We start from the raw sequence: 16,178 nt of genomic DNA on the forward strand, positions 1-16,178 counted from the left end.
CTAGTGGAAGAAAAGCAGGTATGAACACGGTGGTGTGCATAAGGGTGGGCAGAATTGCCGCCAAGGCCACATCAGACTCGGCTAGTGGTGGGGCTGGGTACACAGTATGATGGCAATCTCAAGTACCCCGCCAAAAGTTTTGCAGTGCGGCAAAAGTGAAACCCAAGCTGCCTCAGTGCGCGCCCAAGGCTGGCGGCAGTGATTGTTTTTGGCGTGAAATTTTTCGTCTGTAAAGGCGAGAGGGGGAAGAGGGTGGAATTGGGTAGACTGTGAATGTGGCCAGGCAATCTCACAGTGTGCAGGAGGGCTGGCAGAATGAAGTCATGTCCCCAAAAGGGCTGAGGGATGGGCAGTGACGATGCACTCACAGGCTCGCGTGAGGCAACTGCGGCTGTGGCGAGGACATGGCGGGCGGTCAGCAGTACTCAAAGGGCTCGACATGAGCCAGGGCCAATCAGGCGGGGCTGTTTTGCCTCTCTGCCTACAGATTTCGTTGCCAGTGAAGGAGTTTTCGTAGCCCAACCGGGGGCTAGCGCCGAAAACTAGCACGGACCCACTAGGCTTTCCAGCTATATTAGCAACACTCGACCCCTCCATCGTCCAATTCTTCTCTTCGTCCAACTCATACCTTACACCGCGCGCTGTAAATCTGAGTATTCAACAGCTTTTCCTCACTTCATCCAAAACAACACACTACCGCCAACATGGGGTAAGTTCTTGTCCCCCCTCCTTCACCCCCACCTTGCGCCTCTCTGGCCCCTCGATTGTGCCCACAGTCGCATCTTGAGCTTGCCACTCGCCCTTGTCTCCAACCAGACAACTAACAAGCAATGCAGTAAGGAAAAGATTCACATCAACGTCGTCGTCATCGGCCACGTCGACTCCGGCAAGTCGACCACCACCGGACGTAAGCCTCCCCTCTCCGAAACACTACGGGGTCAACACGCTCACAATGGGATACAGACTTGATCTACAAGTGCGGTGGTATTGACAAGCGTACCATTGAGAAGTTCGAGAAGGTATGCTATGACTTTTCTTTCACCGGCAGTCCTGCCACTGCCCATTGCAACTTCTGAGCGCGCGGCCATTTTCGGGCTTATCGCAATGAGGGGCATTTTTTGGGTGGTGGGGTTGTGCGAACTTTTACGCGCTAGCGCTAGTCTGGATGCGGCCTTTGCGAACCGCAACACCATGACGCACACTCAATTTTACCTGACGCTGACAACTCTCATAGGAAGCCGCCGAACTCGGCAAGGGTTCCTTCAAGTACGCTTGGGTCCTCGACAAGCTCAAGGCCGAGCGTGAGCGTGGTATCACCATTGACATCGCCCTCTGGAAGTTCGAAACTCCACGCTATTATGTAACAGTTAGGTATACGATTAATTCCCTTCCCCTCTTGTGCCTTCACGTTGCTAACTTGTTGCAGTATGTTTACACCTCTCTTTGTATAATCTTTTGTTTTGTTTTGTTCGTGCCTTCCTCATGTATGCTGCTTGCTGCTGCTGCTGCTGTGGAGGGAAATTTTTTGTTTACGTTGCTGCTTCCATGTATGCCTCACCTTCTTGAGAGGAAGGTGGGGTAACCCCCCATCCTGTAAAAGCCTTTTTTCTTCCTTTTCCCTCCCTCTTCCTTTCATCCTCGACCGGCCTGGATCACCTCACTTCTGCATCGCCTCTGCGTCGGCTGCATCCTGCTCCTATTCTGCCTTCTTCCTCCTCAGCCTACCTCAACCCGCCTCATCATGCAGTCATTCTACGACCCTGCCTCTGGTAGCGTCGAAGCACACATTGATGACGCGGGCTTTCGGCTGCTCGACCTCTCACTTCCTGGCTGGTTCATCAGCGGTCAGATCAAGTCACTCTTTCCATCGCGTTCAAGGTGGGATCCTATTTGCAGCATGTACCCCCTCTCCGCTGCTCCCGGGATGGCATCGGTGCTCTCTTCACCCACCCCACCCAGCATCGACTACTTCCATGGCCTTCCTATTCCTTCACGCCAGAAGAGGTGGGCTGTGTACTCCCTCATCTGCCAACATCCTGAGCTACCCCCCATTCTATACATCGGGTCAGCCACCAATGCAGAGTATGGGGCCAGGTCGAGATACACCGCGTACCTCAACCGTACCGGCGTCATGCCATTTCTTGTTGAACGCGCCCAAAAATTGGGGTATTCCACAACTTTTGGTATGTTGTGCTACACGGATGTACCTCTGGCGCAACATGTTCCCTCTCTCCGCGGCCGCTTCCTTGCATTAGAGTCAGTCTTCACCATCATCTTCTGCGCATGCGTCAAGATGATCATGGATGTTGAGTACATCCCTGACTTTTTTCTCTGGCCTCGCGAGAGTATGCCTTGGAAGCCAGGATGCACCCACCTCTCCCTCTCCGAGAGCGTGCGTGCAGACATCACCCTCACGGAAGAGGAGCTCATTGCCGCTCGAGAATATCGCCTCAAACGCGATGCAGTCAAGACACAACGCTACCACAAGAGGCGCCGTGAGGAAGATGAGGAAGAATTCTTGGCCAACAACCTGTCTCAACACAATGCATGGAGCGCTCAGAACCCTAGCAGGGTGAATGAGATTGCTGCAGGTGTTCGCAGGAAGGCTAAGGAGCTTCAAAGGTTTCGATGCGAGGTCTGCGACTTCAATGCCGCCACCCAATATGCCCTCGATGATCACCGCAAGTCTGAGGCTCATCTTGAGGCTGAAAAAGGGGCGGCAAGGTTGTGAAGCCCCTCTCCTCAGCTGCCGAGAGGCTGAGAGCATCCCGCGCAGCCGCCGTCGCAAATCGCGCTTTTTTTTGCGAGCCGTGCCAAAAGGCCTGCACCAGCAAATCTGACCTTGAGCGGCACAAGAGCAAAAAGAAGCACAAAGAGATCGTAAAGAAGCAGCAGGCCAGCCAGCAGCAGCAGCGCGAACAACTCACCCAGCAGCCAATTTCCATTGAGGATGACGACGATCTCCGTTCACTAACTCTTTATCTAGTCGATGCTCCCGGTCACCGTGATTTCATCAAGAACATGATCACTGGTACCTCCCAGGCTGACTGCGCTATCCTCATTATCGCTGCCGGTACTGGTGAGTTCGAGGCTGGTATCTCCAAGGATGGCCAGACTCGTGAGCACGCCCTTCTCGCCTACACCCTTGGTGTCAAGCAGCTCATCGTTGCCATCAACAAGATGGACACCACCAAGTGGTCTGAGGACCGTTACCAGGAGATCATCAAGGAGACCTCCAACTTCATCAAGAAGGTCGGATACAACCCCAAGCACGTTCCCTTCGTGCCCATCTCCGGTTTCAACGGTGACAACATGATTGAGGCCTCCTCCAACTGCCCCTGGTACAAGGGTTGGGAGAAGGAGACCAAGTCCAAGGCCACCGGTAAGACCCTCCTCGAGGCCATCGACGCCATCGACCCTCCCAGCCGTCCTACCGACAAGCCCCTCCGTCTTCCCCTCCAGGATGTGTACAAGATCGGTGGTATTGGCACGGTTCCCGTCGGTCGTGTCGAGACCGGTATCATCAAGGCCGGTATGGTCGTCACCTTCGCCCCCGCTGGTGTCACCACTGAGGTCAAGTCCGTCGAGATGCACCACGAGCAGCTGACCGAGGGTGTCCCCGGTGACAACGTCGGTTTCAACGTCAAGAACGTCTCCGTCAAGGAGATCCGTCGTGGTAACGTTGCCGGTGACTCCAAGAACGACCCCCCCAAGGCTTCCGAGTCCTTCAACGCCCAGGTCATCGTCCTCAACCACCCCGGTCAGGTCGGTGCCGGTTACGCACCAGTCCTCGACTGCCACACTGCCCACATTGCCTGCAAGTTCTCTGAGCTCCTCGAGAAGATTGACCGCCGTACCGGAAAGTCTGTTGAGAACTCCCCCAAGTTCATCAAGTCTGGTGACGCCGCCATCGTCAAGATGGTTCCCTCCAAGCCCATGTGCGTTGAGGCTTTCACTGACTACCCTCCTCTTGGTCGTTTCGCCGTCCGTGACATGCGTCAGACCGTTGCCGTCGGTGTCATCAAGTCCGTCGCCAAGGTCGACAAGGCCGGCAAGGTCACCAAGGCCGCCGTCAAGGCTTCCAAGAAATAAGCGCTCGGTTTTTGGGTTGCTTGTTTCTCTTCTTTCGTCTCTAGATACCTGCTTCTGGGGATGTGGTTGCTTCGGAAAAGCTGTGATGACTTTTTAAATGTGTCATGCATAACGGTCTGGGGTCCTGGCGTCTCCCTTCCATAGTTTCCATAATGATCTGAATGAAAACATGGGTGGGCAATGAACAAAAACTAAGCTTTATTGTGATCTTCGTGAATGGTTGTGGTGTTGCCAATGGCATGTAAACTTCCAGCCCATGTCCAATCCTGGTGTTTCCACTCGCATCCTCATGTCCTCGCATCCTCATGTCCTCATGTCCGCATGTTCACATGTCCGCATGTTCACATCGTCCTCGTGTCCTCATGTCTGCATCATCCCCGTCCTTATATCCACAGTGTTCTCTTGTCCCCGTCGTCCTCACCACGATTGCAGAGTACCAAAAGCACATGACTCTTAACATTACAACTGTTCAAATACGAGACACCGGACAGCAACTATCCAGGCGCCACATTTATTTCGAAGCACCGCAAAGTCCAATGCGATAAGAGTACATACGCACTTGTCTACCAGGTCCGACAAAACGGATGTTTCCAAGTGACGATTGGTGGACTCCTCGTGCCATGTTGTACGGAAGGACCTATGAGCTAACGACCGTAGTGGTCTTGTGTATTCCACGCCTGAATATTCATTCATTCATTCATTCATTTGTTTGTTTGGGCAAATTCTAGAAAAGCGGACATTGTGGCAACTGTGTGGCTGTTAGGCGCTCATAAATAGGTACAGTAAACGAACGGCTAGGACAGGGACATATAGGAAACGGACATATAGGAGGTGGACAACTAGTGAACAAACAGATAGTAAGCGGATTGGTAGGACATGGACAGTAGGTAAACGGACAACAGGTAAGCGGACAATTGGATGGTGGACAGCTAGATGGCGGACAGGTAGGACGCGGACAGGTAGGACACGGACATGGACGCTAGTAAATGAACATAAGGTAAACAGACAATTAGATGGCGGACAGCTAGATGGCGGACAACTAGGAAACGGGTAGCTATGTAATAAGCGGACAGCTAGGAAACGGACAATTAGACAATGAACAACTCGAGAACGGACAGGTGGTAAATGGACAGCTACGGAACGGACAGCTAGATGGCCATAGCTTTGAGCCATACTTACCCGATGCAAGACTCTACAGTCACAACGATACAATTACTAAAATCTCATTTCGTGGATTGCATCAACAGGTAATGTAAAAGCTTGCATGTAAATCATCTCTTGTGAAGATAGTCAAGGCTGATAGGACGGGATTGGATAGCTCCAATTGTCGACCCACTATTTCGGCTAGGCTGTTGGGCTAGTACTACTTCCTGACCAAACACCAGTCTCGCCTTCCCACACCACGCCTTCCGTGCTCTTGAATTAACAATGTCGGCGGATCTCTTCGCTGAGTTTGGGGCCGACCCTCCTCCCAGCCAGCAGCAACAGTCAGTAGCACCTGCGAAGCCCGGCCCGCCCGCGACATCGGACTTTGGGTTCTTCAATGACCTAACCAACATCCCGGCCTCAGGCGGCTCATCGCAGCAGCCACCGCCGACAAACCATCTCCAGGGTCTTGTTTCTTCTTCGGTCCAAGGAAACGACACTGGTGACAACGATGACTGGGGTGACTTTGAAGGCGGTTCTTCCTTCGATCCAGCTCCCCTCAAATCGCAAGATCCATTCGCATTTGCTCCACCCCAAGCTTCACAGCCCCAGCCAAATCTACGGAACATTACCTCGAGCACCCATGATCCTTTTGCATTTTCATCACAACCAGCTTCGCAACCGCCAGGTCAGACATGGCAACAAGCACCTGTTGTAAAAGCCAAGAAGTCTACAGATCCGAGCGTACTATTCGACGCAGAAGATGAATTCGACGATGAAGACGACTTTGGTGATTTTGAAGGTGAAGAAGAGGCAGCGAAAAATACAGGAGCACCGGTCACATCGTCCTCAGCACTTGCAGATCTACTTGGAGATATGAGCGTATCACAACCACAGCCTCCAAGTAGTAGCCAGCGAGAGGTAGGCAGTGAAAAAGTGTTACCAAAAGGCCAGGTATCTGCAAAGAAGAATATCAAGGGTAGCTTTGGAACTGTACCCAAGGCAAAGCAGTCTGTGCCAAAGTCCGAACCGATTTCACAACAAAAGGACGATCAAGGGTGGGATGAATTCGACGACTGGGAGGCATCCATTCCAACACAGGCAGCACAGAAAGCACCCAGCAAATCCAAATCCATCAATACCGCTCCAAAACTTGGCTCAAGCATTACGCCGCCACCAATACTCTCCCCGACGACACCTGACCCGCAACCTGGCGAGCTGCCTCCTACCAATGTGCCACCGCCTGGAGTTTTGTTGTCACTCTTTCCTTCGCTGTTCGCCGAAGCGCAAGAGAAACTTTTCAAACCCATGGCAGCACAGCCTCTACCTATGAGGAACAAATTAATGGCTGAGCCGGGCACGATTGCTTACCTTCAGGGTTACCTGATGTTGGCAAACGTAGCAGCGCACATTATTGCAGGTCGAAAACTGCGATGGAAACGAGATCAACACCTGTCTCAAGGCATGCGGATAGGGCCAGCGTCTTCGCGGGCAACTTCAGGGATGAAACTAACGGGCATCGACAAGGGGGAAAACATGAAGGAAGAGAGAGAAGTGTCGGATGTAGTGAGAAGCTGGAAAGAGCAAGTTGGGAGATTGCGACATGTTGTTTCTGGTGTCAATCAAATCAAAGCTGGCACTCTGGACCGCGGCCCAGATCTGCAGGAAACCATGCCAGTCAAGACACTGAAGCAGGCAGAAGGTGGCATCCCTGCACGGCAGCCGTGTATGTTGTGTGGGCTCAAAAGAGAGGAAAGAGTGACTGCATCGGACCTGGCTACTGATGACAGCTTTGGCGAGTGGTGGATCGACCAAACCAACATGCATCGAGGTGCGCGTTTCATCAACTGCCGAACCTTGGTACACATATGAACTGACATTTTCCCCAGGCTGTAGGAACTTTTGGAACCAGCACAAAGATACTCTTCGACAGCGATGATGACTCAAATTTTTTAAAAAGGCTGCGTTGAGCCCCGGACGGTGAGAGTGACGTGGAAAAAGAAAAGGCAGCACACATGGCTTGGACGAAAGGGGAGTGTGCGCGTGTCACCACAACAGCCTATATGCGGGATTGGCGGGACATCTAGCCCAGAATGTAGTGGGAGGATAGGCGCGGCTGAAAGGCCCATGGGAGAAGAAATGTTAGCGGAGATTTGTCGGCGGTTGAGGCCAGGTTGCAGGTAGTTGGGCATTGCATGGTTCAGGTGGCATGGATGAGAAAGGAGAGAGAGATGGGCGAGGTAAATAGAGACAGTGTGCCCCTGGCTGGACTGGACTGGACTGGACTGTTGGACAGCATCATGGATCATGGCGAGTCGAGCAGGGCGGGCATTGCAATGACAAGAGTGTGCGACGTCACTGTCTAGTGTAGTGCTAGGGCGGCGCGCGTAGTGTCGGTGTGGGTGTGGGCGCGTCTGGGCTGTGTCGGGACGGAGGACGGAGATCAGATCTGAGGGGAGTCGACCACGTCTGTGCACTTCGCGGGGCCAACGGGGGGGCGCAATGCAAATAACGCCGTTACCGTCCCAAGTCGCATAGTGCCTGCGACGAGTCTGCGTGCCGTTTTCACTACTATACATACACTACGCCCGCTACTGCTACTGCTACTGCTACATGCTAAGTGCTGACTGACTTTGCTGCTGGCCGTCTGTCGACTCCAGCACTCGCCTCGCCTCGCATTCTTATACTCCCAGCAGCTGGATTGGCTTGCAGGTGACATCCGACGTAGGAAGACCTGCACCCCCGCCACAGAAGCCCTTTGCACCATCCACGCCCGCCGCTTCATACCCCAGGAGCCCTATCTGCCCCAGACGCAACACACGGGCCAGTACACGTTGACTTGTGTACCCGTAGACCAAGGCCTAATTATATTGTCGTCATTCGCTGCCTCTGATCTTACCGAGCCCAGCCAACCCCCCGGGCCTGGGAACAGGCGCTCGTACGCCTCAGGGAATGAGCAGGCCAAATGATCATGGTACGTCAAATGACCCTCTTCCCCGGATCCTCATGCCCACGCCTTTCCCCTCTTAACGGCGTGTACCACCGGCGCGCCCTCAGCAGCAGCCACTGTACATAGGCCACACCGCCCTGCTCTGCCACTTGCCCTCCAACACGAACTCGAACCCCCCGAGAGAGCACCCGTACGAGGCTACGTCCCTGTGTCGGTCCCCGCTAAGCCTGCCCTGCACAATCTGATATCTACCCACCCTCCCCGTATACCGTGTTCTGTTGTCGGGCCAATCTGTCAACCTGTCATCGTTGTTGGCCAGCTAATTGGCATTTGCCTATCACACCTGCCTACATACATACACATACATACATGGGTTCGTTGGCTGACGTCCTGACCCCACCAGGCTCTCTACCAGAAGAAGCACCCTTCGACTCCCTGTCGCAATCAGAGCCCATCGCCGAATATGCCCCGCTGGTCAAGACGAAAAGCACCCCGAGCCTGCTCAACTACCGCTCGGGACCTCCGCCGCCCTTAAATACCGCAAAGCGCCTGAGCATCGATGCAGGACAATTAGATCGCATGGCTAGGTGAGTAGTCGGAGCAGTGGTAATAGCAGTAGTGGGGGAAAGAGCCTCCCTCATTCGCTCAATGGCGAGTAGTCATTATCGCTGACGCGTCTGCCTCAGGTCTCCCATCGTTCCAGAACATGAGCATGGCCTAGGGTCCTCCGGCCTGCGTCGCATCCGCCAACAGCCAAGTTACAAGCAGCTCTCAACATCCCAACGGGCTGCTTCCCTGAACATTGGCACTCCGCCAGTATCGAGACATCCCTCCGAATCGGCGCCCACGGCGCCCGCCTCGCCAACATTTGCTTTTGGCGAAGATCTCTCTCGTTTCCCCTCCGAGTCACTTCACTCCTTCTCGTTTGCAACACAGTCAGAAGAGTTTATTCACAATCGCCAGAATGTGCTAAAACGATCCATAGAGTTTATGCGTGACAGGCTAGGCTGGGCAGCAACAAACCCTGGGATAGCAAACGCCCAAGCAAAACTCAGTGGCGACCAGGAGGTGCAGAGTATGATGGAGCTGCTTACTCGGGCAAACCTCATTGGACAAGATGGCACAGGAGCCCATGGACTGGGTGCACTGGGTCCTGTAACAGGGCCAGCCGACATGTCGGGAAACAATCCCTTTGAGAAGGGCTTCATGGCCGAACGCTCAGCGAGTCCAGAGAGCATGCTTGAACCTGCAAGGCCATCGCTGCACCGAGTGACAACTGTCGACGGCGGCGACTCCAGCAGTGCCTCAGACTCCCGAGGCGCGCGAAGCTCGTCGAGTACTGATCGTACCTCTGACACCTCAAGCACACGCACACCAGCAGGCTCTTCTTCACCCCCACCAACCTCGCAACCTCCTCGGCCGCAGCGAGCTGCCCTGAAACGTACACTTACTGATGTCGTGCCCCTCACCATACAAAGCCAACTCAATGACGCTCTAGCACAGCCCTACCGGGTAGGGGATCAAGAAAAAGTTAGCGATCTAGTTTCACCTACGACAATGCCCTCCTTGACACCGAGCTTCAGCAATGCACCAGTTCAACATTCTGTCGGAGCTGCGCCGCATGGTCATGGCAGCAGACACGTCCCAGCCGCACAGGCCATCTTCACCACCGAAACGGAATCACCATGGACCATCACGTCCGCCAATGACCTGGCGTGCTTGGTCTTTGGTGTTACGAGAGCTGAAGTCCGCAAGCTGGGCATACTCGAAGTTGTACGAGAGGATCGCAGAAAATGGCTAGAAAGCAAGTTGAGAGACCCCGAGATTGGCTCAAAGAATGCACAATCGGCAGCGTCACCCGGGACAAACAACTTAAAGGTTGGCAGTGGTGTCACAGCACGGTTGCTGAGTAAGGCTCCGTCGCGGGTAACAGCTGCGAGAAAGGCCAAGACAGACGACGGCAGCGGATCATCCTACTATAATGCCAAGAAAACGGGCAAGCTGAACCATGAATCCAAAGGCTCGAGGGGCGTATTGCTATGCGGCGACGTGATTCCTATTCAAAAACGCAATGGTTCTACAGGGTCTGCCAGCTTGTGGGTCAAAGAGAAGCGGGGTAGCCTGATCTGGGTGCTCGAGGAGATTGCGGAAGACGTCGTGTACATCACCGTTGACGAAGTAGGCTGCGTATCCAAGGGCTGGGGCGCGACAGAAGCCGTCTTCGGGAGCGACCGATTACGACGAGGAATGGATCTCAAGCGGCTGATACCTGGCATACCGCGACTTCGAGGTACAAACACTGGAGCATTAGATTATGATTCGATCGATGAGTTCCGCAGCTACACAGCTCGAACATCAAACAGCATCAACATACCAGTAACTGTGGAAGCACTACCCGGCGAGCCAACATTCCGTATCTCAAGTTTCCCACACATTGCCGGTATCATTGTTCTAAATTCTGCCGACCTCAAAATCACAAGTTCCAATTCCGTCTTTTCATCAGCTTTGTTCGGACAGCCGCGGCCTGAAGGTATCCATATCAGCAAGCTCATACCTGCGTTCGACAAGATTTTACACGTCATGACGGACGAGGATAAAATTGAGCTGGTGGACGGTATCGTTATCCCCGAACACAGCTTCCGCCGCGCTCGAGCTCTGCTGGCCATGCGGGAAGGCAGCGCAGATGCGGCTGCTATTTTCTTGAAGCCAAGTGGTCTGCCAGCTCTCCACCGTGATGGTTCCGAGATTATGGTTGACGTGCAAATGCGGGTAGTCAAGAGCGAGAAAACGCCTCGCTTCGATGAAAACGTGATTGAAGAGGAGGACGGGTCGTCCCCCAAACCAACCAAGGGTCCAGAGCTGGTTTACGCATTATGGATAACCTACTCCAGGCAACTGCATGCTGCGAACCATGGTATTGGGCCCGTGACTCCGCTATTGTCTCGCCCACCCTCGCCCCGCCAACTTCAACCTGGCCAATCGAGTTTTCCTATTCCTAACGAACCAGAATCACATCAATCGCAGGGTGCACCGACCTCTGCATCGCTTATAACTCAGCAAATACAAGAAGCCATGCAACCCATGAACCCTCCTGAACCCTCAACACAACCCCCACCATCAGCTACAATGCAAGAAGAACCACCCCACAAGAAGACTATCAACGACTTTGTCGTGCTGGAAGAAATGGGACAGGGCGCATACGGCCAAGTCAAGCTCTGTCGATACAAGAAGGCCAGTAACAAGAAGGTGGTGATCAAGTATGTTACAAAGAGGCGGATTCTCGTCGATACGTGGACGCGAGACAGGAGGTTAGGAACTGTTCCTCTCGAAATCCACGTCCTAGATTACCTTCGCCGCGATGGCTTCAAGCACCCCAATATTGTCGAAATGGCCGATTTTTTCGAGGACGATATCAACTACTACATTGAAATGATACCGCATGGCCTGCCAGGCATGGATTTGTTTGACTACATTGAGCTACGGGTTAACATGGAAGAGAAGGAGTGCCGAAAGATTTTTGTTCAAGTCGCTGAAGCGATACACCACCTGCACACGAAGGCAAAGGTTGTACATCGCGACATCAAGGACGAGAACGTGGTATTGGATGGCGAAGGCAACATCAAGCTCATTGATTTCGGCAGTGCAGCATATATTAAGAGCGGGCCTTTTGACGTCTTTGTTGGTACCATCGGTACGTTATTTTTTGCTTTTTAACCCCTGAGATTTCCGTCCACGTACTAACGATGCCCTAAATAGACTACGCCGCCCCCGAAGTTCTAGCCGGCAAAGCCTACCGCGGCAAAGAACAAGACGTCTGGGCCCTAGGCATCCTCCTCTACACCATCATCTACAAGGAAAACCCCTTCTACTCGATTGACGAAATCATGGACCACGACCTCCGCGTCCCTTGGGTCATGTCCGAAGAAAGTATTGATTTGGTCCGCTTGATGCTGGACCGTGATGTCGAAAAGAGGATTACGATTAGTATGGTGCTGGAGCACCCGTGGTGTAAGGGTGTCAGTGGTGGTGAGGTGACGCCGACTGCTGCTACGGCACCGACTGCCGCGCTGCCGGCGCCTGCGAGTACGATTGCTTCAGGTGTTTTGGGTGAGGTAGATGGATAGATGGCATGAAAGAGAAAGAAAAGAAAAACATTCCCCCGGTTTAGAGAGACAGATGGTGTTCGGAGAGGAGGACGAGCAATATAGAAAATAACCTCCTCTTTTCTCTTTCCTTTCTTCTCTTCCTTCCCCCCCTCCCCCCCCCCTTCTCTTACGACCTTTTCTTCTTTCATTTTTCATTTCTTCTTTTGAATGGCACATTTTTTTTGATACCTTCATTACTTTCGCTTTTTCCACAACTTTTTCGATCGTGGTATTAAAGGAATTTGGGCATATTAGGGTAGCTCTAGGGACAAATACATGGCAAAATTTCAATGAGTTACAATGCATGACCTTTGTCTTTTCGTTTGATAGATGGGGGAGTGGATATATAGAGACAGGACTGAGTCAGGACATTCGCTTTGAAATTTCAACGTTTCATAGAAAGATTTACAGGTTCATGGATATTTGATTGGTGATTTTCTTCTTCTTCTTTCCATGTCTCATCTTTTCATCATCGAAGCTAGAATCCAAAGAAAAGGTTCTCTTACTAATCGTACAGTTGATGCGTTTCTTACAATGCAATAAAAAAGAAGGCCAGTATGGGAGCCCCTGCGCATGTGGAACTAACTCGTTCAAGAGTGGAATTGGAATACCCTGCCGAAACAAAAAACGCTCTAGCTCGCCCATGCCTATAGAAAACACGCCTTCATATTGCAGTGGAAGGAAAAATCAAATAAATGGACTGACATTTCATCACCTACTGCTGTCCAGATCCTTGAATGTGGCTGGGCTGGGTGGTACAAGAGGGCCCTTGACACCATCATCACCCTTTGGTTCTATGTATCCGGGCGCCTTGCCGTACTCGCCCGAGAAGTACTTGTGGAAATCTTGGTTGTCTTCGAAGGGCCTAGGACCAAGCAGCCTGATCATGTCTTCGCGGCCGAGCATTTCCTTCCTGAGCAGCTCTTCAGCGACCAAGCCTACTTCATGCTTCTTCTCGGTGAGCAAGTCTTTGCATTGCTTGTAGGCCTCATCTACGATACGCTTGACTTCCATGTCAATGTTCTTGGCTGTGTCTTCGGAGAAGGGCTTGGTGAGTTGCTGGCCCTCGCCGTCCTCAAAGTAGATGTAGCCAATCTTCTTACTCATTCCCCATTTGCTGACCATTGCAGTGGCCATCTGGGTGACCTTACGGAAATCGTCAGACGCACCAGATGTGACGGTGTCGAAGTGGAGTTCTTCAGAAACACGTCCGCCGAGTGTCATCGCCATACGGTCCATCAGCTGGTTTACGTTCATAAGGTAAGTGTCACCGTTAGGAAGATATTGGGCATAGCCGAGTGCACCTTGGCCACGCGGGATAATGGAGACCTTGAGAAGAGGATCCGCCCACTTGAAGTACCAACCGCAGATAGCGTGGCCAGCTTCGTGGTAAGCGACAGTCTTCTTCTCTTCGGGCTTGAGGACGAGAGACTTCTTCTCAAGACCGCCAATGACTCGCTCAATGGCCTGTTCGAAATGCACCATGGCGACAGTATCCGCGTTCGCACGGGCGGCTGACAAGTATTAGCAATAGAATGTGTAATCAGGATGTAGAATTCTTACCAATCAAAGCAGCTTCGTTGACGCAGTTGGCAATGTCAGCACCAGAAAAGCCTGGTGTCAAAGCTGCTAGCCTGCCCTTCAGAAACTCCATGTCTTCCTTGGTGACAATCTTCTTCAGATGGACACCAAATATCTGGCCACGGCCATCCATAGTGGGCTTGTCAATGTTGATATGCCTATCGAAACGACCCGGTCGCATGAGGGCCTTGTCCAGAACGTCCGGTCGATTGGTGCCTGCAAGGACAACTACTTGCTCAGTGGTATTGAAACCATCCATCTCGGTGAGGATCTGATTGAGGGTGGCTTCACGCTCGTCGTTGCCACCACCAAAGTTTTGCTTCGAACGAGCACGACCAATAGCATCGATTTCATCAATGAAAATGATGCATGGCGTACTCTTACGCGCATTGGCAAACAAATCTCTGACTCGTGAAGCACCAACACCTACGAACATCTCGACGAACTCGGATCCACTAACACTGAAGAAGGGTACGCCCGACTCTCCAGCGGTAGCCTTGGCAAGGAGTGTCTTACCAGTACCTGGGGATCCGGAGAGAATGGCACCACGAGGGATCTTTGCGCCGAGCTTCTGGAATCGGCCAGGATCCTTAAGGAAAGACACAAACTCCATAATCTCCTGCTTGGCCTCATCCATACCAGCAACGTCACTAAACTTAACCTTGACGTCTGTCTCATGGTTGAACTTCTTAGCGCGGCTCTTGCCCATACCAAAGACACCACCACCTCCTCCTGCACCGCCTCCTGCACGCCTTGTAAAGTAGAAGAGTGCTCCAAGAAGGAGAATGGTAGGGCCAAATGACAAGAAAGTGCCAAACCAGGAGATCTCGTTTGAGTAGGCGACAGGAATGCGTTCAGAGCTGGGGATGCCAAGTTCATATTGAGCGTCGTCCATTTTGCGTTCAAAAGCCTCGACGGAGCCAATGGTGAAGTAGTAGTAGAAGTTCTGGTTAACAGAGGGAGAGTCGGGGTACATGGAAGCAACAGCCTCGCGATGTAGGTGCACCTTTGCCTTGTTGCCGTTGAGGATGACAATCTTCTCGACCAGGCCCTTGTCTAAGAAGGTAGTCCGGAACTCCTGCCATGTAATCTCCTTGGTGTTCTCGCCTGGGAAGACCATCTTGTAGGTAAGGTATGCGAGGAAAGCACTGATAAGTAGTGTGTTTGTGTCCATACCGCCGCCAAATTGGGGTCCGGGTGGTCCACCAGCACCACCCTTGGAGCCCTTGCCTGGGCCTGGGTCGTGTGCACCCGACTTTTGCTGTGGCTCTTGCGGGTTATCATTGTTGAACTTTTGCTGCTCGGCGGCCTTGCGGGCCATGTTGGTGGTTAAGCGCGAGATCTTCGCCGCCGTGGCCAGATCCAGCTTCTCGCCTCTTTCTAGCTTGTCCATCTCTAGACGGAGCTCGGGTGGTATGCCGTTTCGCTTAATTTCTTCCATTGCGTCTTTGATGTTCTGCTTCTGAGCCTTCGGAACGCCCATGGACACAAATGACACCAGCTGATCCAGCATCTTTTCCTCCTCCGGGGTCAGCTTAGCCATCTGAGGCTGTCCTTGGCTATCCTTGTCTGTTCTTGAAGGTTCATTGGAACCAGGTCTGTCGGAATGACCATCCTTCTGTACCGAGTCATCGTCCTTCTTGTTCTTTGGCTCTTCTGGTGGTCCTGTCGCAAATCTCCGAGCGCGTTGCTGGGTGTATATACATTGTGGCAGTGGCGCGCGTATCCGTAATGTGCGTGGTGCTCTTGTGACGGCAGCGTTGAGGTAGGGTCGGGAAAGGCGGGCGAGGTTGCCGGATTGTCGGAGGAGGGTTGACATGGCAGCGGTGGCCTAGGATGGGGGAGGGGCTACAATAAGTGACTCGGGATTGGGGTATAATACAGTGAAGGTGGGGAAAGAAAAATAATTAAGACAGCGGGTGACTGGGAAATCCGCGCCTGAATGGATTGGACTGTACTGCCGCGCGCTGGCAGGAGGAGAGTCTTTGTGGCGGGTGCGCCCTTGATGGCAAAAGCTAAGATATGACAGAATCATCGAAGTTCCTCGCATCGCCGACACGCCGACTGACTAAGCGGGGTCCGGCCAGCCTCAATGCGTTTCTTCACATCCGTGCCAAGGCTTAGCTTATTAAGCTAAGTCAGCTGCGCTGACACTCGCCGCAGGCGAGTGCCTGTTACAAGTAACAAGAAGGATTCTCTCCTTGACGCAGGGTGACGAGGTTGAAGGCCAACCACGTCCACGTCAAAAGGTAATGACATCGCGG

The 16,178-nt window shown here is 52.8% G+C and overlaps 4 protein-coding genes across 4 annotated transcripts; 3 read left to right on the forward strand and 1 right to left on the reverse strand.

The window, feature by feature from the left end:
* Positions 1-704: 704 nt before the first annotated feature.
* On the forward strand, positions 705-4,092 carry COCCADRAFT_37179 (uncharacterized protein; the record flags this gene model as incomplete). The annotated part of the gene is made up of 6 exons (XM_007714555.1): positions 705-709; positions 837-907; positions 964-1,019; positions 1,235-1,371; positions 2,000-2,004; positions 2,987-4,092. The coding sequence occupies 6 exons, from the start codon at positions 705-707 to the stop codon at positions 4,090-4,092; spliced, it is 1,380 nt and encodes a 459-aa protein (XP_007712745.1).
* A 1,428-nt stretch (positions 4,093-5,520) lies between these two features.
* Positions 5,521-7,177, forward strand: COCCADRAFT_97266 (uncharacterized protein; the record flags this gene model as incomplete). Its single annotated transcript, XM_007714556.1, has 2 exons — positions 5,521-7,069; positions 7,128-7,177. The coding sequence occupies 2 exons, from the start codon at positions 5,521-5,523 to the stop codon at positions 7,175-7,177; spliced, it is 1,599 nt and encodes a 532-aa protein (XP_007712746.1).
* A 1,380-nt stretch (positions 7,178-8,557) lies between these two features.
* Positions 8,558-12,312, forward strand: COCCADRAFT_97301 (uncharacterized protein; the record flags this gene model as incomplete). Its single annotated transcript, XM_007714557.1, has 3 exons — positions 8,558-8,775; positions 8,875-11,879; positions 11,945-12,312. The coding sequence occupies 3 exons, from the start codon at positions 8,558-8,560 to the stop codon at positions 12,310-12,312; spliced, it is 3,591 nt and encodes a 1,196-aa protein (XP_007712747.1).
* A 732-nt stretch (positions 12,313-13,044) lies between these two features.
* COCCADRAFT_97325 (uncharacterized protein) lies at positions 13,045-15,733 on the reverse strand (the record flags this gene model as incomplete). The annotated part of the gene is made up of 2 exons (XM_007714558.1): positions 13,045-13,847; positions 13,897-15,733. 2 exons carry the CDS (start codon positions 15,731-15,733, stop codon positions 13,045-13,047), a joined length of 2,640 nt encoding a protein of 879 aa, XP_007712748.1.
* Positions 15,734-16,178: the final 445 nt, after the last annotated feature.

Source organism: Bipolaris zeicola (genome assembly GCF_000523435.1).
Source record: "Bipolaris zeicola 26-R-13 unplaced genomic scaffold scaffold_83, whole genome shotgun sequence".
Taxonomy (NCBI): Eukaryota; Fungi; Ascomycota; class Dothideomycetes; order Pleosporales; family Pleosporaceae; genus Bipolaris; species Bipolaris zeicola.